The 27621-nt window shown below is 41.1% G+C and overlaps 1 protein-coding gene across 1 annotated transcript; it reads left to right on the top strand.

The window, feature by feature from the left end:
- The first annotated feature begins 765 nt into the window (after positions 1-765).
- PTGR1 (prostaglandin reductase 1) lies at positions 766-26608 on the top strand. Its single transcript, XM_033123126.1, has 10 exons — positions 766-934; positions 2303-2418; positions 4306-4351; positions 6006-6062; positions 11012-11179; positions 14525-14642; positions 17740-17895; positions 20206-20314; positions 23526-23644; positions 26324-26608. Exons 2-10 carry the CDS (start codon positions 2313-2315, stop codon positions 26432-26434), a joined length of 990 nt encoding a protein of 329 aa, XP_032979017.1. The 5' UTR covers positions 766-934; positions 2303-2312; the 3' UTR covers positions 26435-26608.
- The last annotated feature ends 1013 nt before the right edge of the window (positions 26609-27621 follow it).

Genomic DNA, 27621 nt, shown 5'->3' with positions numbered 1-27621 from the left:
GACTGAGGCAGAAGTTCTTACTTTTATACCTTCCCTTGCCTGTTTGGAGAAGGGGAGCTGGCCCCTTTTAATGGAATTCGACTACCAGATTTATTGTGTTAGCCCATCCTAAAGGGATTAGCAAAATAACCTATTGCTATCTGTCAGATCTGTTCCATTTGTCAGGCCAAAAGGAATTTTATGATTAACCTCAAGGCACTGTTGCATTTTGTCCAGGAGCGAAGGAGTGATTTCAAAACTTGAAGTCTCAGAATATGTCTGTCTTTTGTTTATTCCACCGGGGACCTCCCTTTCTACATAGCAACATACTAACTAACCTGTCTCACTATGTGGGTGAGTCTATGAAAGGCTCATAGAGGAGGTGACCCTTGAATTGGCTCCTGACAAGTAAACAGGTGTTTATCAGGCAAACTGTGGTCCAGTGGACAGAGGGCCAGTGCGCAGGCACCAGGGTGGAGGTGTGGGTGCCAGACAAGCTGCTGGGGCTAACGCCAGCGAGGCACCAGAGCCAGCACTGGACTAAGCCCCAGGCTGTGGCTCCTGGGAGACCCTGCCTTTGCACCTCCCTGCCTGAGGGCGGAGTCGGGGCCCGACAACCCGTCCTGCCCGCTCCCCCCCGCCCCCAACGCTGTATCATTCTGCCCGGTTCCCAGTTAGGATACTGGTGCAGGTACAGAAACATCCGGGCAGGGCTCTGATAGGGGGCTTTTACTATTGGAAGCAGCCCTTACACACACACACACACACACACACGCACACGCACACGCACACGCACACACATTCCGTGACTTAAAGCTCCTGTGAACCTCCCACACTTCCAGGAGCAGCTCCGCCCTGGGGAAGCCCCACCCTCTCTGGGACCGTCCATAAATCTTGGGTGCTCCAGGGCGTAATCCCAAACTCCTTCTCTAGGGAGTGGAACCCGCAGACTCTTGTAAGTACGCATCCTCACCCTGGTCCCACTTTTTTTTCCCCTGCTGAGTTCCTACACACGCCTTTGCGGAGCGTTTACGCGTTGTTCTCCCTCTCCTTATGCTGAATAACCTCTGGGTCTTGCACTGGGAGGAAACTGAAAGCAGATGACCTGATGCCTCCGGTCCCTGCTGGTTCTTGGAGAGTTCGGAGACGGGTGCTGGAAGGGAAGGGCATGGCCTGGATGCATTTCGGCTGCACCCCATAGGTGCCTGCTCCAGGAAAGGGACTGGCCAAGGAACTTGAGGGACTGCAAAAGAGGGACAAGAGGGAAAGGAAGACAGAGGTCGGAATTCCGTTAATGGGCACGGGCGTGCGCGGGGCGAGGAGGTGGGAGCCTGAGACGAAGGTGTCTGGACTGAACACTGCATCTGGCCCCTTTTTCCGGTCCGTGGGACTCTCCCTGAACCACTCCTGCCTCTGAGGCCAGGCTGTTCCCAGGGGCTTCTGGACATATGGCCTGTTCAGAATTCACAGCGGCTGCCTTTTGGGGAAAAGAAACAAGAAGGAACAGCAGGGCTGCGGATCCTACCGCCTCTACCTCTCCACTTGTGGAAGTGTCCCCCTCCAGGCCACAAGTGTCCTCTCTCCTGAGGGCACAGCATTGGTCGGGGACAGAATGAAATCGCCAGCGGCTGAGGGCAGCAGCCAATTCACTCAAGGGGACGGCGCGGTACCCACGTGATGCAGAAGTATTCAGAGTAGCTGAATCATCTTCCTAGGGTTTTGTGTGGAGACAAGTTTAAACACAAATCCTGGAGTTCCTCTTTGGTGCCAAGGAAAACTTGTCCTGAAAATGGGGCGGAGCAGCAACGCCACCCGGTGGTGCTCAGGTGTTTTTGAGACTATCTTAGAACGCGTTGTTCTATCCATCTGAAAGATGTGCAGGGATTCCTGGTTGATTCTGTGTTTGACGCTATTTCTTAGGATTCGCTTCATGTGCGGTGAGAAACGGAGTATTTGCATGCCAGATAGCTGTTCAGTGCCCTAGAGAAACCCTAGCGATGCCTGGGAAGAATTTCTGTGTTGGTTTACATTTTCCATGGTCTTGAAGATTTCTAAAGAAGCCTCAATTTTCTCCTGTACACTGGCAATGATAATAATGCCTATCTTATAGGGACGGTATGAGGATAAAATGAGGTGATGCATATAAAGTGCTTAGCACAGAAACAGAAATATGGTAAATACTAAATAAATGTGATGGATGCTAAATGATAATGATGAGAAGTAGATTATGAATAGACCCTACTGTCTGGCCTTAGTGCAGTGGTTAGGGAGCCATAACAATCCAGTCACTTCATGGCAGTTGGCCACGTTTACTATGTTCTAGGAGCTTCAGGATGGTTCATGCTAAGATCTGGACCCTGAAGAAGCACTTTGAAGGCAACCCTACAAATAGTAATTTTGAGTTGAAGACAGTTGAACTCCCACCCTTAAAAAATGGAGGTAAGTCATACTCATAAAATTTGAGTTGCTAGAGACTGTATCAGTTCACCTTTGTTGCATAACAGACTACACCCAAATTTAGTGACTTCGAATAACAATCATTTGTTAGTACACAATTCTGTGGGTTGGCAATTTGGACTGGGTTAAGTTGGTTCTTCTGTAGGTTTCATCTGGGCTAAATGGTTAATCTAGAATGGGCCTCACTGACATGTCTGGTGGTTAGCAGGCTTTCTGCTGAGGTGTGTGCCTCAGTTCTCTTCTGGGTGGTCTTTCTAGCAGGCTAGTTTGAGCTCTTTATTTTCACAGTGGTCTGCTGGACCTAGAGCAGCGGGAATTGGCAAGCTCCATTGTGCAAGTACTTTTCAAACCTCTACTTGTATCCTATTTGCCAGTAAACGTGTCGAAGCAAGTCACAGAGCCAAGCCCAGATCAAGAAGAGGGAAATAGACTTCTTGATGGGAGGAGTGGCCAAGAGGCCCACACTCAGAGATGGGAGGTATCTGTGGCCATTGCGTAATCTGCCACAGAGACGTTTTCAAAGTTCTCTATATGAAGCCTTAATGTCATGTTGGTAATTGAAACTCATTCTTGGGTACATTATTCTTCATGACTTTGACCAGACCATGGGAAGGATTTCCTCTCTGTCCTGGTGAGCTCGATGATGACAGTGGAGTAGCACTGCCCTAACAGCTGTGTGCAGAGCTCAGACTATCCCTGTGAACAGACCAGGAGGGAAAAACCCTCATCCTTCCCTGAGGAGCCTCCCATCTACTTGGGGGAAGGGAAGTGGCAAGGCAAACCTTAAGAAATCTAAGGGAGAGAAACGGAAACACACTTCATGACATGTTTGGAGATTAGCTTTGTAGAGCAGACTATAAGGAGTGTCTATAAAGGGGTGTTTACAGGTAGGTACGCTTTGCGAAGAGGGCATGCAATCAAGTAGCATGGCAAAGTTATCAATCCCGTCTAAACTGGGATAGCCAGGGCTCAGCTTCAAAATTCCACAGAATGTGTGCATAAGGGTCACTCCAGCAACATGCATATTCTTTAATACTGTAGACTGGACCTGGTAATGAAACTCTATGTGGGCACTGTAACATAGTGGTTACAAATGTGGTCTGGGGCAGGTTACTTAACCTAAGCTTAAATAAAATGGAAACAATAATTGTTGAGAATATCATATGAAATAATCCATGAAAAGCATGGAGTCCTGAGTAAATAACATGATGATGATGACGATGATGATGATGATGAAAAAGCAGAACAACAACAACTGGCCTGGCCCAATGTGAGAGGCCTCTTGTCTGCTCAGTACTGTGTTTCCCCAAAAATAAGACCTAGTCAGACAATCAGCTCTAATGCGTCTTTTGGAGCAAAAATTAATATAAGACCTGGTCTTATATTATGTATACTATATATAATATTATATATAGTTATATATATTATATATATATATACTATATAGTATATATATAGTATATATATACTATATAGTATATATATAGTATATATATACTATATAGTATATATATAGTATATATATATTATAGTATATATATAGTATATATATACTATATATAGTATATATATAGTATATATATATATGTACTATATATTATATTATATATATAGTATATATATATATATATATACTTTAAGACCAGGTCTTATAGTAAAATAAACCTTGTCTTATATTAATTTTTGCTCCAAAAGACGCATTAGAGCTGGTTGTCCGGCTAGGTCTTATTTTTGGGGAAACATGGTAGAAAGCACAGATGAAAGGATAACCTGGAAGTATAAAGATTATCTGTTTATTTAGAATGCCAAAGTCAACAAAGACATCAGGCCTTGACTTTCTAATTGCCTACGGAATGCTTTGTTTTGTAGAGGTCCTGCTGGAAGCTTTGTTCCTTACCGTGGATCCTTACATGAGGTACTGTTTTCCTCCTAAAAATTCTTACGTTGTATGTTAGACCCTATTTTGAAGCAGGTCATCTTTTAAAATATCTGATTAAAATAGTCGTTTTCCCCTGATCTCCCAGTACAATATCAGTGATGGAATTTGTGGATGGTCATCCCTTGCTGGCAAAGGTCTGAAGCTTGCTGAGGGATTACTCTGGCCCCTTTATTTTACAATCATCTCCTCTCTTAAGGTCCACAGTTTGCCTCTGATTGCTCTCCAGAATTGATTCCAGAAAAATTAAAAGAAAAAAGAAGCCAAACTCCTATTTGTCCATTTCACTATTGGCAAATAATTTGAGTAGAGGAAAATGCTAAGGCTAAAATTAGATTTTCTTGCCTTCTATTTACCTGTATACTTTTATTTTAGGTAATCTTCAGCTGATTCAAACATGTGTACTCAGTAAACAACTCTGGAAGGGGAGAGAATAAAAGCCTTCATGGGCCACTAACTCCTCAGTAATTTTTTACCTAGGTAAATAATATAGTTATCATTTCTTAAAATAATTTTTTTCATAGCGGGTTGATAGAGATTCAAAGCTAAGACACCAACTGAGTGTCCTACAATTCAACCCAATTCTGACACTATCTACCTGGAGATGATGTGAGATCCCACAGACTAAAGGCTCAGTCCTAAAGACTGTCCACCCCCTTTCAGGCGCCAATTGCAAATCCAGGTTGTTACCTGTGCTTCTGATCAACCAGCTATAGAGGGGGAGGTTCTAACAACCCCCTCCTTGTGTTCAATTAATTAGCTAGAGCAACTCAGAATTCAGAAAACCAGTTTGTTTGCTCACTAAGTCACTGGTTTGTTGTAAAAGGATATAACTTAAGGACAGCCAGATGGAAGAGATGCACAGGACAAGATATAAGGAAACAGCTCGGAGCTTCCATGCCTTCTCCAGGGGCACCACTCCCCGTATCTCCATGTGTTCACCAACACAGAAGTTCTCTGAACACTGTACTTTTGGATTTTTATGGAGGCTTCATTACATAAGCATGTCTGATCAAAACATTGGCCATTGGCAATTGACTTAACCTCTAGCTCCTGTCCCTTTCTGGGATGCCAAGGGTGTGGATGGGACTGAAAGTTCCAATCCTCTACTCACAAGGTTGGTTCTCCTGGCAACCAGCCATGATCCTTAGGTAGACATTCTTTCCAAGTCACCTTCTTAACATAACAAAAGACACCTTCAATGCTCCACCACTTAGGAAATTCCAAGAGTTTTAGGAGGTTTGTTCTCCCCCCACCCCAAAAAGACGAGGACATAGACCAAATATGTATTTCTTCTTATAAATTACAACATCACAGTTAGTGTTTGAGGTAACAAGTACCCAGTACAACCTGGATTATGTTTTGAAAGTCGTTGGTAGAAACTCATCCACGATGGAGCATTGTGGTAAGTTTCTCATGTTCATTTCTTAGAAAAATATCAGAATGCTTCTTTGGGGTCACAGAGCAGAACTACCTCTAACAGTGTCCTACATTTCACCCAGTTGTACTGCCCTCATGTGTCTGAGTTTCATTTCTGCACACACTTCCCTAGCGGTTTTCCATTTGGCTTGAAACCCAAGACAGTTTTCTCCAGATACACTGATGTATTAAGCATGATTTTTTTTTTTTCCAGAGTGATGGCCAAAAGTTTGAAGGAGGGTGATAAGATGATGGGACAGCAAGTGGCCAGGTATTTGTTTCAATTTGTCCCAGGGTTTGGAAAATAGTTCTCCCCTTTACCTTTTGTCAGGTCCTCTCTCTGTCCATTGCTCCTACAATTTCTTCAGCCTGTGTGTTTCCCTCATCGATGTTGGAAGCAACTTGGGAAATCTGCCTCTCCTCACCTAATTGGGAGGGAGGAAAGGCTGTGAAATTGTCATCATTTCAACTTCACTTTGCTATCCTTACTTTTAATTAGTAAAAAAATTATATTCGGGCCAGCCCAGTGGCTCAGGTGGTTGGAGCTCTGGGCTCCTAATGCTGAGGTCACAGGTTCAATTCCCACATGGGCCAGTGAGCTGCACCCTCTACAGCTAAGATTGTGAACAACAGCTCTCCCTGGAGCTGGGCTGCCGTGAGCACCCAGGGGTCGGCCAGTGGGCTGCCGTGTCTGCCACGGGCTGCCGTGTCTGCCACTGGCTACCATGTGCTACCAGTGTGAGTGGCCGGCAGCCTCAGCCTGGGGGGAGTACAAGGCTCATAATACAGCATGGGCCAGGGAGCTCTGTCCTACACAACTAGACTGAGAAACAATGACTTGAACCAGAGTAGGGTTGAGGGAGGAGGGCACAACAAGGGAGAAAAAAATTGTATTCATCCAGTTCATGATTATTGTAAAAATTCAAATAAAAAAAATTGTATCTTGGAAACTGAAAGTTTCCGCATCTTCTGAGCCTTAGGGATGACTGTTGTTAATGTATCATTTCAAAAATTGTTCAGTACACATACTAATATTCATACTTTTAAAAAATTGGATCAAATGCCCTTCAGCAAATTGCTTTTTCTCACTTAAAATGTTATGGATATCTTTTGCTGATAGTATATAAATATACTACCTATCTTTTAATGGCTGTAAATTATTTCATTGTTATCTGCCTTTTAACTAATCTAGTACTGATGACGGTTTCCAATTTTTTTACTACAAATAGTTCTGCAAGGAATATATATGCATTTATGTGTGTGTGTGTGTGTGTGTGTGTGTGTGTGTGTGTGTGTCTGGGTTTTCTTTGCCCACTTGGATGAATACTGCTTTACATTAAGTTTCCAGAAGTATAAATTCTAGGTCAAAGGAGATGCATGGTTTTAATTTGAAGAGATGATGATAAATTGCTCTTCCAAACGGTTGTATGGGTATCCACTCCCACAACTAGCGTATTAAAGAACCTGTGTCCCACGTACCTCTATGCCCACTGCTTATCATCAGCCTTGGCAATCGAAGATGAATGTGTTGATACTTCATGCTTAGTTTAATTTGCATTTCTTTCATTGTTAGTGATGTTCTTTTTGTAAATTAATGATCAATTTCTTCTGGGAATTATCTGTTTGTGTCCTTTGCCCATTTCCTTTAGGTCTTTTCATCTTTTATATTGATTTGTAAAAGCTTCTCATATGTTAGGAATATTACTTTTGCAAATGTTTGCTTGGGTCTTTATCTTTCTCCTGTGTTCAATTATAGTTTAAAATGTTTATGTTATAACATTATTGATATTTGTAATTATGGCTTCTTGGTTTCACTGCATGATGAGAAAGGCATTCTCCCCTCCAAAATGGCTAAAATGTTTATTCATGTTTTCTTCTAGCATTTTATACTTTAATTTTTCACATTTAAATCTTTGAGTCATTTAATTTTTATTTTGGAATAAGGGTTGAAGTGTTTATATCCAAATGACTGTCAAGCTTATCATTTATTGAAATCTTATCTGGATTTTTATTGGGATTTCAATGACTATAGATTCATTTAGAGAGAACTGGTATCTTTACAATATCTCCAAGCACAAGGTATATCTTTCCATTTATCCATTTTTGTCTTATGGACTATTAACAGTTTTCTTCATGTAGGTCTTACACATTTCTTGCTAATAATCATAGAAATGAATATGTATTTGTGTTTGCTGAATTGGTGAAGTTGTTTGTTTGTTTGTTTAGATAATACCCAGTGATGGAAATGTTGTTATGATACTGTCATACATTGAGGGTGAAAGCAAAAGTTGGCATAACCTTCTAGAAAGGAATTTGGCAATACAGCAGCAATTACAAATTTTTCCCCCTTTCTTCCGCCTCCCACCCCCCACTCCGGTTCAAGCCATTGTTTCTCAGTGTAATTGTGTAGGACACAGCTATCGGCTGCTCATGCTCATGGCAGCTCTTGCCGGCTGTCGCACACGCTGGCCACCAGTTGCACACGGCACCTCACAGCAGCCCATGGCAGCCCAGCTCCAGGGAGAGCTGTTGTTCACAATCTTAGCTGTAGAGGGCGCAGCTCACTGGCCCATGTGGGAATCGAGCTGGTGAACTTGGCGTTAGGAGCTCGGCGCTCCAACCACCTGAGCCACCAGGCTGGCCCACAAATGTTTTAATAACTCTTTGACCTAGTAACTCCATTGATAGAAATATTGCCTAAGGAAATAATAAAATCATATTTATAAATATTAATTGAAGTGTAATTTATATTAAGAAAAATACTGGAAATAGTCTACATGTCTAATAATGGGGAAATAATTAAATTCATTATAGTTTTTAAAGGATTCTTACTAACATGAGAAGAAGTACAAGTGATATAGACTAGTATAATCTTGAGAGAGAAAAATTAGGTTACAAAACATAAAATTACTTCAATTATGTAAACATATATGTATATTTAAAAATATGTCATTAAGCTACATCCAAGCTTTCCCCCTTCCAATCCATTTTTCATACTGGAGCCAGAGGGAATCCTTTCAAAATGTAAAGTTGGATAATGTCCCTCCTACGCTTAAACTTCAATGGGTTTTACTGTCTTTAGCTAACACGCAATATCCTTACTACCTATGTCCTTCAGTATTTATCCATCATGATGTGGCCCTTGTATGTCTCAATAGCATCAAACTCTGTCACTCTACATCTTGCTCACTAAACTTGAACTCCAGCTGGTCTCATTCTGGTTCTTCAAATACACGATGCTCTTCCTAGCTTTGTCTATGCTGCATCTCTGCCTAGAATGTTTCTTTTTTTGTTTATACCACCACAAGTATCATTCTTAATTTACTGACTCTTATAATTCAGTGTCATCTCTCTCTCCTCCTTGATATGAAACCCTTTACATAATTGTAAGTTATGTAAGGTATAATTGACATAAATTGGTATAAATAATACACCTGTGAAATCATGATCACAATGAAGATAACATATTCACCAACCCCAAAAGTGTTCCCCTGTCCCTTTGTAAACCATCCTTCCCACACTTCCCCACATGCACTCTCATCTCCTGGCAACCACTAATTTGCTTTCTGTCACTACAGATTAGTTTACAATTTCTAGAATTTCATATAAGTAGAATCATACAGTATATGCCTGTTTTTGTCTGCTGTCTTTTTTTTTTCCACTCAGCATATGCATTTTGAGATTGATTCATGTGATAGAAAGTATCAGTAGCTCATTGTTTTTATTGCAGACTAGTATTTCATTGTACTCCCTTGTTTAGCTATTTATCTTTTGGTGGATTTGGGTTGCTTCCAGTTTGGGGCTATTACAAAGAAAGCTGTTAGGAACATTCATGTGCAGGTTTCTGTGTGGACATATGCTTTCATTTCTCTGGACTAGGAGTGAAGTGGCTGAGTCATACGGTAGGTGTATATTTAATGTTTTAGGATACTGCCCATGTATAGGATAACTGACATCTTAATAGTATTGAGTTTTCTGATCCATTAGCATAGTATATACACTACTTATTTAGGTCTTCTTTAATTTCAGTCAGCAATGTTTTATAGTTTTCAACATGCGGGTTTGCACATTTTGGGGGGGGGAGTCAAATTATCCCTGTTTGACACTATTGTAAGTACTGCTTTTTAAATGAGAATTTCTGATTGTTTATTGTTAGTATTTAGAAATACAAGTCATTTTTGTATATTAGTCTTGCATGCTACAATCTTGCTAAATTTAATCACTAGAGGCTTTTTTTTGTAGATTCTGAAGAATTTTCTATATAGGTAATCATGTGGTCTGTGAATAAAGACAGTTTTATTTCTTTCATTCCAAGAAATAATAAAAAATAAAAATATGTCATTAAGGTTGCCATAAAATCCATCAAAATATTATCAGTTATCTTTGTATTGTGGGATTGGAACTGATATTTTTATTTTACATGTTTCAAGTTTTCTGTAATAAATGTATGTTATATTTTATGATGGGAGGGAGACAGTAAAGAATGGTAAGAATAGGACAAGATGGAAGAAAGGGAATCAGCAAATGAGACCAATAAGAAGCAGTTTAGAGGGAGAGGTAAAAAGTGTGGAGAAATCGGTACCCTGGAAACTGATGAGAAAGAGTTTTGGGTGACCCAGAGTGTGGAATACAGTAAAAAGGTACATTCAGGTAATGAATGAAGAGTGTCCACTGGATTTTGCAATCAGGGAGTGTTGTGATTTTAATGGAGTACTGGGGGTAGAAGGTAGGTTGCATTGGGTTACCAAGTAAAAGGAAAGCGAAGAAGTTCAGCTGTAAAAGGAAGGCGAGAGATGGAGGAGGTAGGGAGAAGATGGGATTATAAAATAGTGGAGGTGACCATACATATGCTGAGGGGAAGGGACAGTAGAGAGAAAAATGTTAAAGATTCAGGAGAGAGGAGGAGCTAAGAGATGGAGGGTGACCCCTGAAGAACAGAAAAGGCTGGTGTTCAGGACACTTTGAGACAGAGGATGGACACCTCTTAGAGAGAAGAAAAGTGGGGTTAGAACAGTTGAAAGAGTTCCTCTCTGATGGCCCATATTTTTCCTCAAGGAGGAGGAGAGACCAGTGGCTAAGAATTAAGATGGAAAGGTGTGGGTAGGGTATTCAGTCATAGAATATCAACCTCAGTGCTCTTTGTGTACATCTAGTGCAGAGCGTCCCGACTCCCTTGAAAAGGAAGAGGCTTCACACATCTTCATGTGCTTTATCTTTCAGAGTTGTGGAAAGTAAAAACTCAGCCTTCCCAACAGGAACCATTGTATTGGCGTATTCGGGCTGGACAACACACTCCATTTCTGATGGAAAAGAACTGGAAAAGATGCCTGCAGAGTGGCCAGACACATTACCACTGTCTCTGATGCTGGGAACTGTTGGCATGACAGGGTGAGTTTTGTGGGTGTATTTCATTTGTTTGATGCCTGACACTCTGGATTTCCAAAATGATTTGTCCAGAACTTGGTCAATAAGAAGACATTATAGGCTCTTCTTATAGGGGCTGATTAGAGAAGATGGTGGGAAGAAGAGAAGAAGAATGGGCCAGAGTTAACCTTGGGAATGAAGGAAAGAGGGATAATCAGGTCAGAGATCCTAAGGTACAAAGAGAAAGCAGCAATGAGAAGCAACATGGGGTGTGATCCCTCTCAAGCAGCTGGCAAATGGTGACACAAAGGCACCACCTCCTCCTGTCCCTGGGAGGGTCTTAGCTTCACTCATCACTCATCTCTGCCTCCATTTCAGAATTTAAAAAAGGGGAAGACAGTTCAATCTGTGTTGGCTTTTCTGTATCTGTATCCTTCTCCACCTTTCCGTATACACATCTGAGTTTCCTGAGAGGTAAGGAAACCTAAAGTTTAAATAACTGAGATGAATCCAAAGTATGGTTGTCCAGTCAATCACTCAGCTTGGCACAGATTTCAAATCCTCAAGTGCCTCTTGGTCTCAGGAAGTTCTTCCTATCCCTCAGGAAGGAAGGATAGGAAGTTCTTCCTATCCTAGTCAGTCCATCCTGTATCTACTCTCCAGGTCCCAGCTACACTTTGGACCTCAAGTTCCCTTTTATGCCCTGGAGAAACAAGGTAAATTGGATTCCTTTTGGAGGCCCCAAAACTTTCCTAGCCTGGAATTCATTTATTTCCTTTCTTATCATTAAGTTGTGTGATCTTTTCCTTCCTTTCTTCTTTCCTTCCTTCCTTCTTTTCCCAACTTCTCTCCCCCTTTCATTTTCACACATCAAAGGATTTCTAAAGAATGAAATGGAAATATATATCCTCAAACAATCAACCTGTAACAAAAACCTATCCCATACACCCCAAGTTCATATTCCACTCAGAATTTGAACCCCTCGGAATTGCTACAGCCAAGAGACATCATTGTGAAATTAAAGGATGCTTAATAACCTTATTGCATTAAATGAGTGGGCACTAAACAGAATTTCAGCACTTCCCATCTTTCCTGCCTGCCCTGTACCTCTACTAGTGCGAGCTTTTCCTCCCACCTTGTTATCCCACCCATCCGAACCAGGTGTCGGAGCGCAGGGGTGAAGCGAGACATGAGGAAACCTCAGAACAAGTCTCCTGTGACTGAGCTGGGGGGAAAGTAATTTGCAAAATATTAGGAGATCTTGACTCCTAAAACAAGATAATTTATTCACTTGTACATATCCCTTATTCACCTGCTCCGAACCCCTAAGGAGTGTACTTTTACTTCCGTCAACTTTATCCCAGTTGTTCTCAATGATTGAGGGAGAGGAGTTATGCTATGCCTGTTTCTGGCTTCCTCTAGCGACACAACCCCCATTCTTTGAGAATTCCTGCCATTATGAGCACTTGTCAATGGTGTAAGTCAACCCTTTAAGAATGCTGGGACTTCTGCTATGGACTATACAAGAAGTAAAACTTTGAGACCTAGGGATGTCTTTCAGTTATCCAAGCTCCACAGATTTAACATTCGCCCAAAGTACAGCACCATTTCCTTCAATAGGACCTCTCTCTTTTCTCTGATGAGCTGGAAGAATTCATGTGTTTTGCTCTCCAGCCTGTTGATTCTGTTAAGTGCTGCTTAGTCCAAAGTATGCCTTTAATTTCCCTCTAGAATTTCTTTGCTATTGGCTTTTCCATCTTATCTTCATCTTATTGTTTAAAAGAGGTGATGTTTGGGAAAGGCCTTATGTATCTTAGGTCGCTATGTCTAATTGAAAGCTGACTCTGGAAATACCTAGAAGGTGGGTTGGGAGAAGGGGTATTCTGGTTGTCATGGGTGGAATGACACAACCAGAAAATGTATCCTCTGCTTCTCTTCTGGCATGAGGCTAACTTGCCAAGCACGCTCTCGTATCAGCATTTATTAAGGGGGTGGTTCTCAGTTGCTAGTATTCATACGAATTACCTGGAGTCTTATTAAAATTCAGATTTCCACATCCTAACATTTCTGAATCATTGGGTGTGGGGTGGGGCCTGGGAATCTAAATTTTTAATATACACTCCAGGTGATTCTGAGGTAGGTGGTGCTCCAACCATCTTTTGAAAAACACTGGGTTAAGAGATTATTTGATATTTGGGTCCTTAGAAAAAGTGTTGCGTATTCCTTTCACTACTTTCCTTTCAATGCTCAACTCTCACGGACCCCCCAAATGTAGTCAGAGGCTAAGTAAGTTTAAGTTATGCCAACATGTAGTTTGTTTTATATAGAAATAACTTTACATGAATTTGAAATTTTGCAAGTGGCTTAACAATCACTATAATGGATATGGATTTCTTTGGCTCAGACTCAGGGGTGCAAAAATATAACTTAAAATTTGTTTACTACTGTACTTTATTTCTATTTCAAGTGCTCATTTTGGCTGGTGTAGTAAAATAAAACCTCAGTTAAACTCAGTGATTTCTCACATCATTTCAGGTTTCAAACTCAGATTTTCCTTTGTCTTCTCCCTAGAGTTGCTACAAAGCTCCAAGGGCTAATAATGCAAATTCAGTATCAATAGAGCAGGGACAACAACTTCTTGATCTTGATCTGTCTTAGTCTTAGGCTGCGCTCCTGCTCAAAGTGTAACTTTTTCCATTGTGTCCTCGGCCACGTCTCTTTCTAAGCTGGCAATCCACTGAGGTGCGATGGTTTCTGCACCCAATCAATCCCCATCAGTACTGTCTGAGCTGCATCTTTGCAGGCCTAGTAGTTCTATCCCTACAAGCTAACTTTGACATCCCACTTGGGGTGAGATGGGGCAATTTTAGAAGTTCTTCCATACCCCTTTGGAGCCATGGAAAACTCAAGGTGGTTCTCTCTCACTCTCTCATGCCTAGACACCTCCTACCATTATATCTGCTCTGTGATAGCTGGTACCATGATAACATGTAGGCTTTCCCCATGAAGCACACCATCTCCCTGAAACTTACATGGGAATGAGGCACAAGCTTTCTCTTAATTGTTAGATCCCCAGAGTTTAAGGGAGACCTACTTTCCTTCACCCCTGAAACGTGGCCTGGTGATGGACAGGATGCAGCCCCCTCTAGCCAACTCTACATTCCCTCCCTAGTTTTCATCATCTTTATTCCTATTTGGAGGGCAGGTAAGGAGGAGGTGGACCATTAGTGGCTGGTAATATTCATTTCCTGTTGTTTTCTTTTACCTAGACGCGTGGCAGTGGGCTGCTGAGGTCTCTGGGGTATATCTGAATGAGTTAAAGAGAAAAGGAACAAATGTATCCACATATCCTTAATTTTCTTTCCTCAGCCTAACAGCCTACTTTGGCTTACTTGACATCTGTGGTGCAAAGAGTGGAGAAACAGTGCTGGTTAATGCAGCAGCAGGAGCAGTGGGCTCTGTCGTGGGGCAGATAGCTAAGCTCAAGGTGAGTGTCTTCCTCCAGTACCAAACATTTACTCAAAACCCATAGCATGCACTGGGAATACAGCAGTGAACACAGCAGACCTTCCCTCGTCTCGGGGAGTTTAGTCTGGTGGATCCTGTTTAGAAGTTGGAGATTGGGAATGATTGAGAAATGGGGGGAATGAGGAAAATGGTGTAGCAGAGATGACCTGAACATTATTTGACAACATGGCAGGCATCAAGTCATGAATGGCCTCTACCTAGAATAGTCAGTTTGTAAGCAGTAATTACTATCATAATTTTTATTGGACATGGCTTGTTACAGCTTAATCTCCTCTCTTCACGATTGCCCCCAACAATAGAAGGAGGGATGTGAGATCAGCCAACCAAAAGTCATTGCCCATATGGCCCCATTACAAAGGCTATGGCAGTCAGCCCAGAGCGGTGGGGTCATGGCCGGGGAACGAACTCCTGGGAGATACCCAGGGCATGGAAACGTTGACTCTGATTTGGGCAGGTGTCTGTGCTCAAGAGATCTGATCTGATGGTGGGGATATGAGGCAGCGGGTATCTCAGACCCAGTCAGGATGTGTCCCATAGTGGGAATGTTCCAAAGTCATCTGTCTTGGCTGATCCTTTGCCAGAAGCTAGGATGCACGAATCAGGACCTACTTCTTAGGGAGAGTCAGGTAGAATACAGATGAGTACAGGGCTACAACAACAGCCAAGAATTCGGGCTGATCTCCAGCACAGATGGGAGCTTGGAATGCCAGTAGGAGACGAGGCTACCAGAGAGGCTGCAGGAAAAATTTATTTAAAGGAGTAAATAGGAATAGATGTTGAATTTTATTAAATGCCAATTCAGCATTTATTAGGTTAACTTTGCAGTTAATAAATTATATCAAATTTTCAATGTTGAACCATTCGAGCATTTCTGGAATATGCTTCATTTACCTCTAGTATATTATGGATTTATGCCTTTGGATTTGATTTGATAACATTGTAAATAGAATGTTTGCATCTATATTCATAGATGAGTTTGGTTTAAAGATTTTTGTTCTGAACTTACCAGTGTTTAGCTTTGGGTTGTACTAGAGTTACAAAATGAATTAGTAGTATTTCCAACACTCAAATTTTAAATGTTTTACTAAAACTATAAGGGATTTTTATTTCAAAAGTTTGATAGGATTTACCCTTAAACCTGTTGTTTCAGAAATTCCGCTGGAAACTGCCATGCTAAGAAATGTGTGCTTAATCCTTTTTTCTTTACTATTGTGTGTGTGTGTGTGTGTGTGTGTGTGCGCACGCACGCGTGCGCACTTGCTTAATCCTTAAAGGCAGATGGTTAGTTTTGCATTCTAGAGAAATCACTTTGGCCTTAGTAGGAGAATAGTTCATAGGGACAATGTACTAGAGACAAGAAGTCCGATCAGGAGACTCAGAATAATTCAGATGAAAATTGTGATGCACTGACAGTGGCAATTGGAAGTCAGAGCCAGCTTTGAAGGATATTTGGTAAAAAAAAGAAAAAAAAATGAATAAAAGCTGGTGATTGGATGTGGGTAATAAGGGAAAGAAAAGCATATCCTATGACCCACGTTTCAGATTTGGATAACTGAGTGGTTATCTCCACTCCAATGGAGAATAGAAGAGGAGCAACAAGTAACAACAAGGAAAAGAATACACTCCATTTTAGACACATTGATTATGAAGTACTACAGGCTATCCAAGTGAAGACTCTTCTAGGTTATTGGAAATACGGATTTGGAACTCACTCAGGAGAAAGGCATGTATGTACTGGAGTTCATCACTAAGGAAATCACCTCTATGAAGGAGGCAGTGAGAGCATAAGAGTAAATGAGATCATCCTGTGAGAGATTATAAGGTTAGCAGGAAAAAGGACAAAGGATGGAGCTTTTGCAAAGTAGTTTTTTCTTGAATCATGAGGAATGGAAAAAGTATGTCAGTCACTGTTTGTACAGATACATATATGACCCCAAAGGTCTTTCCCCAATTGAAAGTGCACAGTGGCTCATATTCTGGTCCCCACGATACATTCAAATTATAAGAGAGCTTTCTGGGGCTGGCCCGGTGGCTCAGGAAGTTGGAGCTCCGTGCTCCTAACTCCGAAGGCTGCGGGTTCAATTCCCACATGAGCCAGTGGGCTCTCAACCACAAGGTTGCCGGTTCAACTCTTCGAGTCCCGCAAGGGATGGTGGGCAGCGCCCCCTGCAACTAAGGTTGCACACAGCACCTTGAGCTGAGCTGCCTCCCGGATGGCTCAGTTGGTTGGAGCTTGGTTGGAGCGCGTCCTCTTAACCACAAGGTTGCCAGTTCGACTCCCACAAGGGATGGTGGGCTGCGCCCCCTGCAACTAGTATTGGCAACTGGACCTGGAGCTGAGCTGCACCCTCCACAACTAAGACTGAAAGGACAACAACTTGACTTGGAAAAAAGTCCTGGAAGTACACACTGTTCCCCAATAAAGTCCTGTTCCCCTTCCCCAATAAAATCTTAAAAAAAAAAAAAAAAAAAGCTCCTTTTAAAAAACAAAAAAAAGAGAGCTTTCTGAAGAGCTACTTTCTATGTACCAATATAATCTCTAGTCTCATCCTGCAAGTGCTTTTCAGAGTGCTCTCCACTTCCTGTCTGATTAAGCAGTGTCTAGTCCAATGCTTTGGGCCATATCAAAAAACAAGGGGGCAGTTACCAGGAGGGCTGTGTAGGAGTCCCAGAGCTGAGCCAAAAATAATAGTCTAAAGAACCACTGCACCAAGCGATAGCATGCAAATCACTGCAAGGGAAGAGAAGCCCCAAAATAAAGAAATGAGAGTCAAATGAATGTTGACAAACCAGCAGGTTGAGGTGACCTGCAAACCACATAAACCTAGAAAGGATCGGTGGGGCCATCAGAGGCAAGCTGAAGTTATGGTTGGGTTGTAGGCTGGCTCAGGGACGAATTTCACTTCTGGGACCTTTCAGCTCATCATGGTATACTCATGTATGTGGCTCAGCACCTAGGAGGGTGTTCTTAGGAAACCTGACCAAACTAGACTAGGAGGGTGGAGTTAGTCCATACTTGTGGTTTGTACATGGCTTCCCTTTTTCTCCCCATTTAGGGCTGCAAAGTTGTCGGAGCAGCAGGGTCTGATGAAAAGGTTGCCTACCTTAAAAAGCTTGGATTTGATTTTGCCTTTAACTACAAGACAATAGAGTCTTTGGAAGAAACTTTGAAGAAAGCTTCTCCTGATGGTTATGATTGTTATTTTGACAATGTAAGTACCAATTAGATTTAATATTTGATTTACTAACAAAGTACTATACAGAGCAAATATACTTCTGGAGTTTCCATCTAAAATATATAAAGAAGTACATGTGCCTTTTTTAAAAAAAGCTTTTTTGAGATATAATTCACCTATTTAAAGTGTATAATTCATTGGTTTTTGGTACATTCACAGAACTGTACAACCATCACCACAATCAGTTTTAGAACATTTTCATCACCCCAAAATGAAATGTTGTACTCATTAGCACTACCCACTGCCCCCCAAAAGTGGTCTTTTGTAACAGGCTTCTTACACTCAGCATGTTTTCAAGATTCATCCATCGTATAGCATGCATGTTGTAGCATGTATCAGTACTTCATTCCTTCTTATGGCCGAATAATATTCCATTGTATTGATACATCACATTTTATTTATCCATTCAGCAGTTGATGGGCATTTGAGTTATTTACACTTTTTGGATACTATGTATTATGCTGTTATGAATATTCATGTACAAGTTTTTGTGTGGATAATGTTTTCCATTTCTCTTGGGTATACACCTTCAAGTTCAAATGCTGGATCACATGGTAACTCCATGTGATCATTTTGAGGAACTGCCAAACTACTGTGCAAAATGCCTGCACTATTTTACATTCTCTCCAGCAATATATGAGGGTTCCAATATTTCCACATCCTCACCAAAACATATGATCTTTCATTGTGATTATGGCTATCCTCGTGGGTTTGAAGTGATGGTTTCACTGTGGTTTTGATTTGCATTTCCTTAATGGCTAATGATATTGAGCCTCTTTTCATGTGCTTATTGGCCATTTGAATATCTTCTTTGGACAAATGTCTGTTCAAATCCTTTGCCCACTTTTCAACTGGGTTATTTATTCAGTTGTAAGGCTTCTTTATACATTCTGGATACAAGCCCTTATCGGATACAGTCAGTTCTTGGTATTCCTTGTAGTTACATTCTATAAAATCACCACAAACACTGAACCATTCACTGCTCCTAAGTATTAATTGCTCCTAAGTAAAAGTATTAATATGAACATATAAGCACGTATCTCACATAGATTACTATCTTAAATTCCAAAACCAACTTTCCCTATAGCTTCCATTTTCTTTATTTTATAAGCGACTATGAGATTCAGAGAAGAGTTAAGTAACTTGCCTGAGGCTGCCCCACTAACCAACCCTCCCAGAGTTGGGATTCATACCCTATCCAATGGCCGCAGAGCCAGAGCTTCTTGAACTACACTGCGTTTGCCCCCTGCTGTCTTCACCCTCTGGTCATCTCCATGTGAGAGCTTAAAAAAGAAGGCAGAGCTGGGGCCCTATTAGACCTTAGCTGGGAACTTTGCATCTCTTTCGCTGCTCTACACGTGTCTGCAAATGACCAGGGAAAGAAAGCTCTGTGAGTATTGATTTGGGGGTTATAAATAAATTTTAGCAAATAGTCCACATCACAAATATGGAACCCACTAATAATGAGGATTGATTGTATATGGTTTGCAAATATTTTCTCCTATTCTGTAAGATGTCTCACTTTCTTGATGATGTCCTTCAAAGCACAAAAGTTTTCGATTTTGATGAAGTCCAACTTAATTTTTCTTTGGTCATTTGTGGGCTTTTGGTGTCATGTCCTAATGCTCTACCTTACCCAAGGTCATGAAGATTTACTCCTTTGTTTTCTTTTAAGAGTTTTAGCTCTTACATTTAGGTCTATGATGCATTTTTAAGTTAATTTTTGTATATGGTGTAAGGAAGGAGTCCAATTTCATTCTCTTCCATGGATATCTATATCCAATTGCTCTACACCATTTGTTGAAAAGGCTATTTTTTTTTCTCCTATTGAATTGTTTTGGCACTCTTGTTAAAATTCAATTGACCACAATATAAAAGTTTTATTTTTGGACTCTCAATTTAGTTCTATTGGTCTGTTCTCACACTGTCTTGATTAATATAACTTTGTAGTAAGTTTTGAAATCTGAAAATGTGAGTCCCCCAACTTTGTTCTTTACGTGCCATTTGAGTACATTCCCATACTTTTAGGTCGGGCAATGAGATTATTGAACTGATCAGAGAACCTCACAATATAATAAAGTAAAATGTATAAGTTATGTCCCTACAGTAAATGGAAATGCCCAGTTTCTAATGTGTTTTTCCAACTGCAATTTTCTTCATTATTGTACTAATTCAATCAGTTTGTTGCGGCTAAAACAAATGATATGAAATGATTGTGACTTAATGAATCTTCTAGTGTTTACATTACTTCGGATTTGTTTGTTTGTTTGTTTTTGTCCTGCTTAGGTAGGTGGAGAATTTTCAAACACTGTTATCACCCAGATGAAGAAATTTGGAAGAGTTGCTATATGTGGGGCCATCTCTACATATAACAGAACTCGCCCACTTCCCCCAGGTAATCAACTCGTGCACGTGGTCACAGATGTAGAAAGACTATACAAGGAGAAAATTCACAGATATGGTATCAAAATACTAAAAATATTTTAGTGACTATAAAATATCTAAAATATTTCCTGATAGTCTTGATGAATAGTATTTATTAAAATAAAAATAAATAATTTTATATATTTGTGTTAAGTCAGCTTATATTAGATTTTGTTAGAAATAACAGGATCTGAAAATATGGAAGAAACACTTAAGAGTTATTAAAAGTGTTAGTTTTTTATCTATTGTTTCCTGCAAAGCTGTAAAAAGACAGCCATGATTTGATTTAGAAACAGAATACCTTGCTTGGTCTAGCTGGTAAAATATTAGGGTTCTTCAGAATAGTCAAGATATTGCTGGAGGTGTAGGGATGGGTAGAGAGGGACTTGAGGTAGGTGGAGGGAAAAACAGGCTGCCATTTCCTTTAGTCAGTTGTGGACAGTGCTTCCTAATGCAGCAGGACACCCTGGCATGAGTCATCAAACTGACAATTTCTACTAAAAGGGAAAGGAGGATGCATTTCCCCTCCATTCCTTGATTATCCTTATTTTGTTTCTGTGCCTTCCCATGCCCTTCTTCCCCCACTTCTCCACTTTCTTCTGCTGAGACCGCCCTGTCCCACCTCCATACTCACAAAGGTCTGAAAGCAATATTAACAAGAGAACGACATTCATTAGCTCCCCATCTCTGAGAGATGTTGTACAGGCCTCATGTTTTGCTGATGGGGAGATGAATGGTGGAGAGGGCCAGAGACTCTTTAAATCCTACTAGTGACAGACTCAAAAAAAAGATGGGTCTTCTGAATAACTCACATGGAGTCTTTTTCTGCTACAACAATTCTATACTGTTAGGGAGATTCCAGATGTATCTGTGGTCTAATAAAAGGAGAAAGAACAACAAACAGGAATCTTCCAGATTATCACCAGGATCTAGGCAACTAAATAAATTGGTTGTTCATTTTATGGTGGGTTTGACTCATGGAAATGAAAACTTTTAGCCCTGTTAGTTAACAACAAACAACTGCACTGAGACAGGTGGGCAAGAGTGGGAGGGGCTAAGGAAAGACAACCTGTAGATTCCCTGTTGGGCTGTGAAAAACAAAAGACACTACCTTCTCAAAGGAAATTCTAGGTTCATTCGGCAGTCTTATTTTTAGGGACATTTCTCACCTCTAATTTGAGTTTTTCTAATTGATGCTACACTAGAATCATGGGAAATCTTTTGCTTGCCAATTGAGCAAAGCTCCAGGATGCATTTTCTTGACCACAGTTCAATTAGGTATAGCCAAATATTTTGGATCCCGTAACTTGATCTAGTGTATTTAGCAATTACTCTTTGGATGTTCAGCTGCTCAGATAGGTCTCTGAGATGTCGGCTGGCCTTGTTTATTCCATGTAAATCAGATAGGATTCTACCCTGCTTTGATTCCCAGAAATTCTAACATACTTCCTTGTTAGGACAGCTGAGAGGCTAGTAATTATTCACCCCAACTTTAATGCCACATTTTTGTTGTTGTTGTTATCAGTAAAGAAACCCACATTCCCATCAGGGTGGACAAGCCCAGAAACAGTATTTCATCCTCTTCCAAGATGAGTCAATGAGGATTCCAACCCTTAACCCAAAAAGAATATGATTGGTGTGGGTCCTCTGAAGAAGCACCTTTTCTGCAAGACCAATCTAGCATTTGGATGTGTCACCCTTTTATGTCACCTTCATGTATCACTCACTTTGCATCAGTTTCTTTTAGTTCAGGAAAAAGCCCTATTTTTCTGACTTCTTCAAAGTAGTGAGAGGGATTCCAGTTATCAAAAATGCTAAAAAAACAGATTGTGCCACTCAAGAGACCTTGACTCTTCTGGCCCTGACTGGACCTGACTTCCTGGAACTTGGAAGGCAACGTGCAGGTGTCCTTCTCTCAGTTTCCAGTCCTGTAAGATCCTTGAGAAAATAAACCAGGCAATGAATACAATACAACCCTTTCTCCTTCACATGGAAAAGTACTACCTTCCAGGCTGCAGGGTAGCCTAGTGCTTTTTCTAGGCCTGTGATTCTCAAAGTGTGAGCCCAGGACTCGCAGCATCACCATCTCCTGGGAACCTGTTAGAAATACAAAATCTTGGGTCCTACTCCACAACAGAAATCGGGGGAAAGGGCCCAGCAATCTCTCTTCAGAAGCCCTCCACGTGATGCTGATACACTAAGCATGAGGCCCACCGTTCAGGCTAACTCTTGGTACCCTGAAATGGCGAGGACAGGGGCAGGTGTGGGAGTTGTCGAGCCTCTTGATCTCTTCACTCTTGTTGGCTCTTAGGCCAGGGTGGACACTAGTTGTTCTGCATCTCCTCTGAGAACAGGACGAGATAGGTTTATGCCATGGAATAAAGAAGAACATGCTAAGTATTGGGACCGTGTGCGTCTTCATTCTCTAGTACTGCAGAAATGTTTTCATACGGCATCTTCAGGACCTCTTTCTGTTGAACTCTTTGGGAAGTTTGTGGTGGGCCTTGCTTCTGGCACATGAGGGATGAACACTGCCTGGCTGGCTGGCCTGTGCAAGTGAGTGTCCTATTGCTACTGTAGCAAATGACCACAAACTTGGTGGCTTAAAACAACACAAATTGATTATCTTATAGTTGTGGAGGTCAGAAGCCTAAAATGAGTCAGCAGGGCTGTGCTCCCTCTGAAGGCTCAAGAAGAGCATTTGTTGCCTTGCCTTTTCCAGCTTCTAGAGGCTGCATTTCTTGGCTCTTGGCCCCTTCCTCCATCTTCAAAGCCAGCACATAAGATCATCAAATCTCTCTGATCTCTGCTTTGATTATCACATATTTTCCCCCCTGACTTTTCTGCCTCCCTCTTTCCTTACAAGAACTCTTGTGGTTATATTGGGTCCACTGGTGTAATACACACTGATCTCCTCATCTCAAGGTTCTGAAGTGAGTCATCTCTGCAAAATCCCTTTTGCCATGTAATGTTAATGTCGTCACAGGTTCTGGTAATTAGGATATGGACATCTTTTGGGGCCATCACAGGGTGAATGTTGATTTGTGGGCAGCCCTTTGGATCAGAAAAGAGTGGAGGGAACAGAAGGGGAAGCACTAGAACAGTGATGGGAGTCATAGTGTTTGTTTTCACCACGACCACCTCCTGGACCCTGTTGCCCAAATGTGCCCTCCTCTTCACAGGCCCATCCCCAGAGATTATCATCTATCAGCAAATCCGCATGGAAGGGTTCATCGTCATCCGCTGGCAAGGAGATGTCCGCCAGAAGGCTCTGAAAGACTTGCTGAAATGGGTCTCCGAGGTAAGGGGCTCCAGAGCCAGTCCCTCCAATTGTGCACTAGCTCTCCTTCCTTTTTGACGCTGTAGACTTCATTCCCACTGGAAATACATCTCACTGCCCCCTATTTCATAAGAGAATACCTGGAAGTGTTGTCTATACTCACTGTCTGCAGTTCCTCTCTTTCCATTCTTTCTTAAACATGCACATCAGGCTTTTGCACTGGTCATTGGGCCTCTTTTCTCTATCTATCCCTTAGTTAGGTCATCCAGGCACATGGATTTAAATATCGGTATGCTGACAGCTCCTAAATGTCTGTCTCCCGCCTGAATCTCTCCTCTGAGCTCTAGATTGCTCAACAGCTGCACTTGGGTGTGTGATACACATCTTCAACTTAACATGTCGAAAATTAAATGTTTTGATCTTTCCTGCCAAACCTGCTCCATATACAGACCTCTCCGTCTTCGTTATGGCAGTGCTACCCTTCTAGTTGCTCAGTCCAAAAACCTTATAATCATCTTTGATTCCTTTCTTTCTTTCCTACCCATGTCTCATCTGTCGGGGAAGTCTTGTGGTTCCACCTTCAGAATACACAGAGTCTGACCACTCCTCCCACCTCCATTGCTACCACCCTGGCCCAGGCCACCATCTTTTCTAGCCCAGATGTTGCAGTAGCCTTTACCTGGTCTCCCACCTTTTGTGCCCCTACAGACAATTCCCAACACAGCAGCCAGAATGACCTTTTAAAGCGTAAATCAAGCTATTTCATTCTCATGCTCAAAACCCTGTAAAACTCTCCTTTTCACTTGGCATAAAACCAATAAGGCTACACATGATCTGACCCCTATTACGTCCTATTTTCATTTTTTAGTGTTGACTTACTTTGCTCACTCTGCCCAACCCCTCCCCTCACTTCTCCACCCGTCACTGCTTAATTCTCTCACCTCCTTCACATCTTTGCTAAAAAATTGCCTTCTGAATGAGGCAACTTTTAAAATGACCCTATTTTAAATTGCAATCCCCCTTCATTCTTGACTTTCTGTATCTTACTTTTATCTATAGCAATTATCATCTATTAACATAATATATACTATAATTCACCTCCCTCCCACGAGCCTGTAACCTCCATAAGGGCAGCAACATTCGTGCATTTTGCTTTCTGATATATCCCCAGCACCTAGAATAGTGTCTGAATCAATGAATGGATGAATGTTAAAGGGGCATATATTTGTGCCATGGCTCTTCCAGCTCCTACATTAGAAAGTCTTCTTACAGCCATGCCTTTAGATTTGAGAAAGCCAATCCTTTCGTCCTGTGCTGTGATCATTTCCCCACCAAAACCATGCAGAGTTTTAGTCAACAGAAATCAGAATAACTAAGGTGCGTTATGGGAAAAGAATCACACTTCCTAATTCCTGGCTTTATGATCATTTCCCAATTCAAAGAAATAGACTGCTCCTCTGGCAACCAATGGAGGTTGGCATTTGTCCCAGTCTAACACTTAGAGTGCCAGGCTGGGCTCTTTCCAGGAAACTGGGAAGAGCTGAATTATTTTTAAGTTCCCAACGTGTAGCCTCTTCGTCCCTGTTGGTGAAATTGAATCTAGCCCTTCCATGATCACAGCTGACAACAAGAAAGCACTGTGCGGCTGTCCCTAACGCCTCCGTCTAACAAAGTGAAACTAATCATAGTTTTAAGTAACTAGTGAGTTGGCCTAATTTCTCTCTCATCAACTGATTTTTTTCTTATCCCTCCCCTTTTGAAAACTACACTTTTTATTTTAGAGTAGTTATAGATTTACAGAAAATCATAAAGATAGTAGAGTGTTCGCATATACCCCCATCCTATACCCTAATTTCCCATATTATTAACATTTAATATTAGTACTCATCCTCTACGTTTAACCTTTTTACTGGATTACAGCTTTCAACCCTTTCCAGGTACTTTGCCTCTTCAAGTGCAGGAATGAGCTTGGGCTTTCTAATTAAAGGTTCAAATCCCAGCTTCCTCACTTACTAATTGAGTGACTTCAAGCAAACAGTCCCTCCGTAAATCCATAAAGGGTGTTAAACATCACTGGAATATATTAGGGGGAAAAATGGTATCAGGTCTCCACATAAGACCCCTTAAAAAAAATGGAAAATGTGTATTAGTTCCACTTAGTAGACTGTGCCTTGTAGTAAAGAGAATGAAAAACCTTCCCCACTAAATGAACCCTTCCTTCCCACACTCCTAAATGAATGTTAAATGTATTGAGAGACTCTTGGCTTTTAGGGAAGAGAAATTATTAGAGCACCATGGTAGTATTTACATTTCCTGAACAGGCTCTGCCTCTTCAGGGGTCAGAGGCAAGGGAAGCCACATCACTGGAAGGACAAAAGCAGACAATATTCTAGAAGTGTGCTCCTTTCTCCATCTAATTCCACCTCTTCTGATACCATTACATTATTAAACTATTTTTTGTATAATTTACTAAGAAATTGCTTAATCACTTCTACTACTTTTATACTGTGATCTGACGCCTACTATTAAATTCTTATGTATACTCTGTAATGTTACGTACACTGTTTATGTGGATCATGCCCCCAAAATAACTGTAGGTTCACAGAGCACAAGGCCACCATCTTACAGTTCCAAGTTTCCCATGTCATACCTGATAAATTTAAAATACGATACCAATCTATTATATGTGTTTTGATACAGGGTAAAATCCAGTACAATGAATACGTCATTAAAGGATTTGACAACATGCCAGCTGCATTTATGGGAATGCTGAAAGGAGATAATTTGGGGAAAACCATCGTGAAAGCATGAAAAAAGTGACACATGGAATCTAGAAATCATTTCAATGATTACTTAATTTCAAGTAAATTTAATGGTAAAATTACTACATTTTACCATTTAGTAAAAATGTATACTTCCTCCATTATCTTAAAAATAGTGACTGTAATGAGTCTGATCTACCTAATAAAGTACATTTAAGTAGTATGTAATTAGCAATAGAATAAAAATTTCATAGTGAACAGCCAATCACCTCACTGCCTACTCCAGCTCCTTCTGGGTTATGGTAGGAAATAATGGCTTTGGAGTTCAAAAGTTTACTGCCTCTGTGACCTTGAACTTCTGATATTTCATCTGTAAAGTAAGGATAGTAACGTCTGCTTCGTATACGTATTATACATTTATTTAAAACAGCAGCATGATGCCTGGCCTATATTAAGTACTTGATAAATGTTAGCTACCTCCCTGTAGAAATTAGTGAATTTAAAATCAAGATTACCACCCCTATTGCTTATGATTACACGAGAAATAACTACTGCTAATGTATAGGGGTCTCAGGGCAGCCCACACTGCAGGTGAGTCTAATAACGTGACAGACCAAGGAAGGAATCTGTCGTTCACAACAGCTACAAAAAAGATAACACACAGGAATATATATATACGTCTACCGAAATGGCAAGATTTACATGAAGAAAGCTTTAAAACATTACTGAGGAACACAAAAGACTTCAGCATATGGAAAGTTACCATATCCCGGTAGAAGATTCAGTGTCATAAACATGTTGATTCCGTTGATCAATTCTGCCATCAAATAGAGGAGGGGATTAAACTGTAGTACAATGAAAACATGGGAGAAGAAAGTGTGTTTATATATATAGAACTTCTTCAAAGATGTAATCAACTACTGATAATATGGTTTGTTTCCAAGGAAGAGAACTAAGGAGTGACTGAAGGACAAGACTACGAAAAAGTTTACACTGTATAACTTTTTGAATTCAGAATCGTGTGAACAAATTAGTCACTATTACAAATACAATTAAAAAGTAATAATCCCTACCCTTTTGTGTCCCCTACCCATATATGGGAAGTAAAACGCGTGAGACAAAACTCAGGATAGTGAGTGGGCATTCCAAAGATTGGGCACCCCCTGGTGGTGTTAACTCTCAAACTTTTCCACACTGAGCCTCCCGCAATTTTGTTTTCCTACCGTGGTACTGGTT

The sequence above is a fragment of the Rhinolophus ferrumequinum genome, chromosome 12 (genome assembly GCF_004115265.2).
Source record: "Rhinolophus ferrumequinum isolate MPI-CBG mRhiFer1 chromosome 12, mRhiFer1_v1.p, whole genome shotgun sequence".
Taxonomy (NCBI): Eukaryota; Metazoa; Chordata; class Mammalia; order Chiroptera; family Rhinolophidae; genus Rhinolophus; species Rhinolophus ferrumequinum.
The sequence above is the reverse complement of the archived record's forward strand: the minus strand, read 5'-3'. Positions and strand labels throughout refer to the sequence as shown.

What these genes read in the sequence shown, in the direction of transcription:
- PTGR1 (XM_033123126.1), top strand. Translation starts at nt 2,313, where the DNA reads ATGGTTCATGCTAAGATCTGGACCCTGAAGAAGCACTTTGAAGGCAAC. An exon ending in ACCGTGGATCCTTACATGAG is followed by an intron (nt 4,352 to 6,005) that starts GTACTGTTTTCC and finishes TTTTTTTTCCAG; the next exon opens with AGTGATGGCCAAAAGTTTGA. An exon ending in TGCTGAAATGGGTCTCCGAG is followed by an intron (nt 23,645 to 26,323) that starts GTAAGGGGCTCC and finishes GTTTTGATACAG; the next exon opens with GGTAAAATCCAGTACAATGA.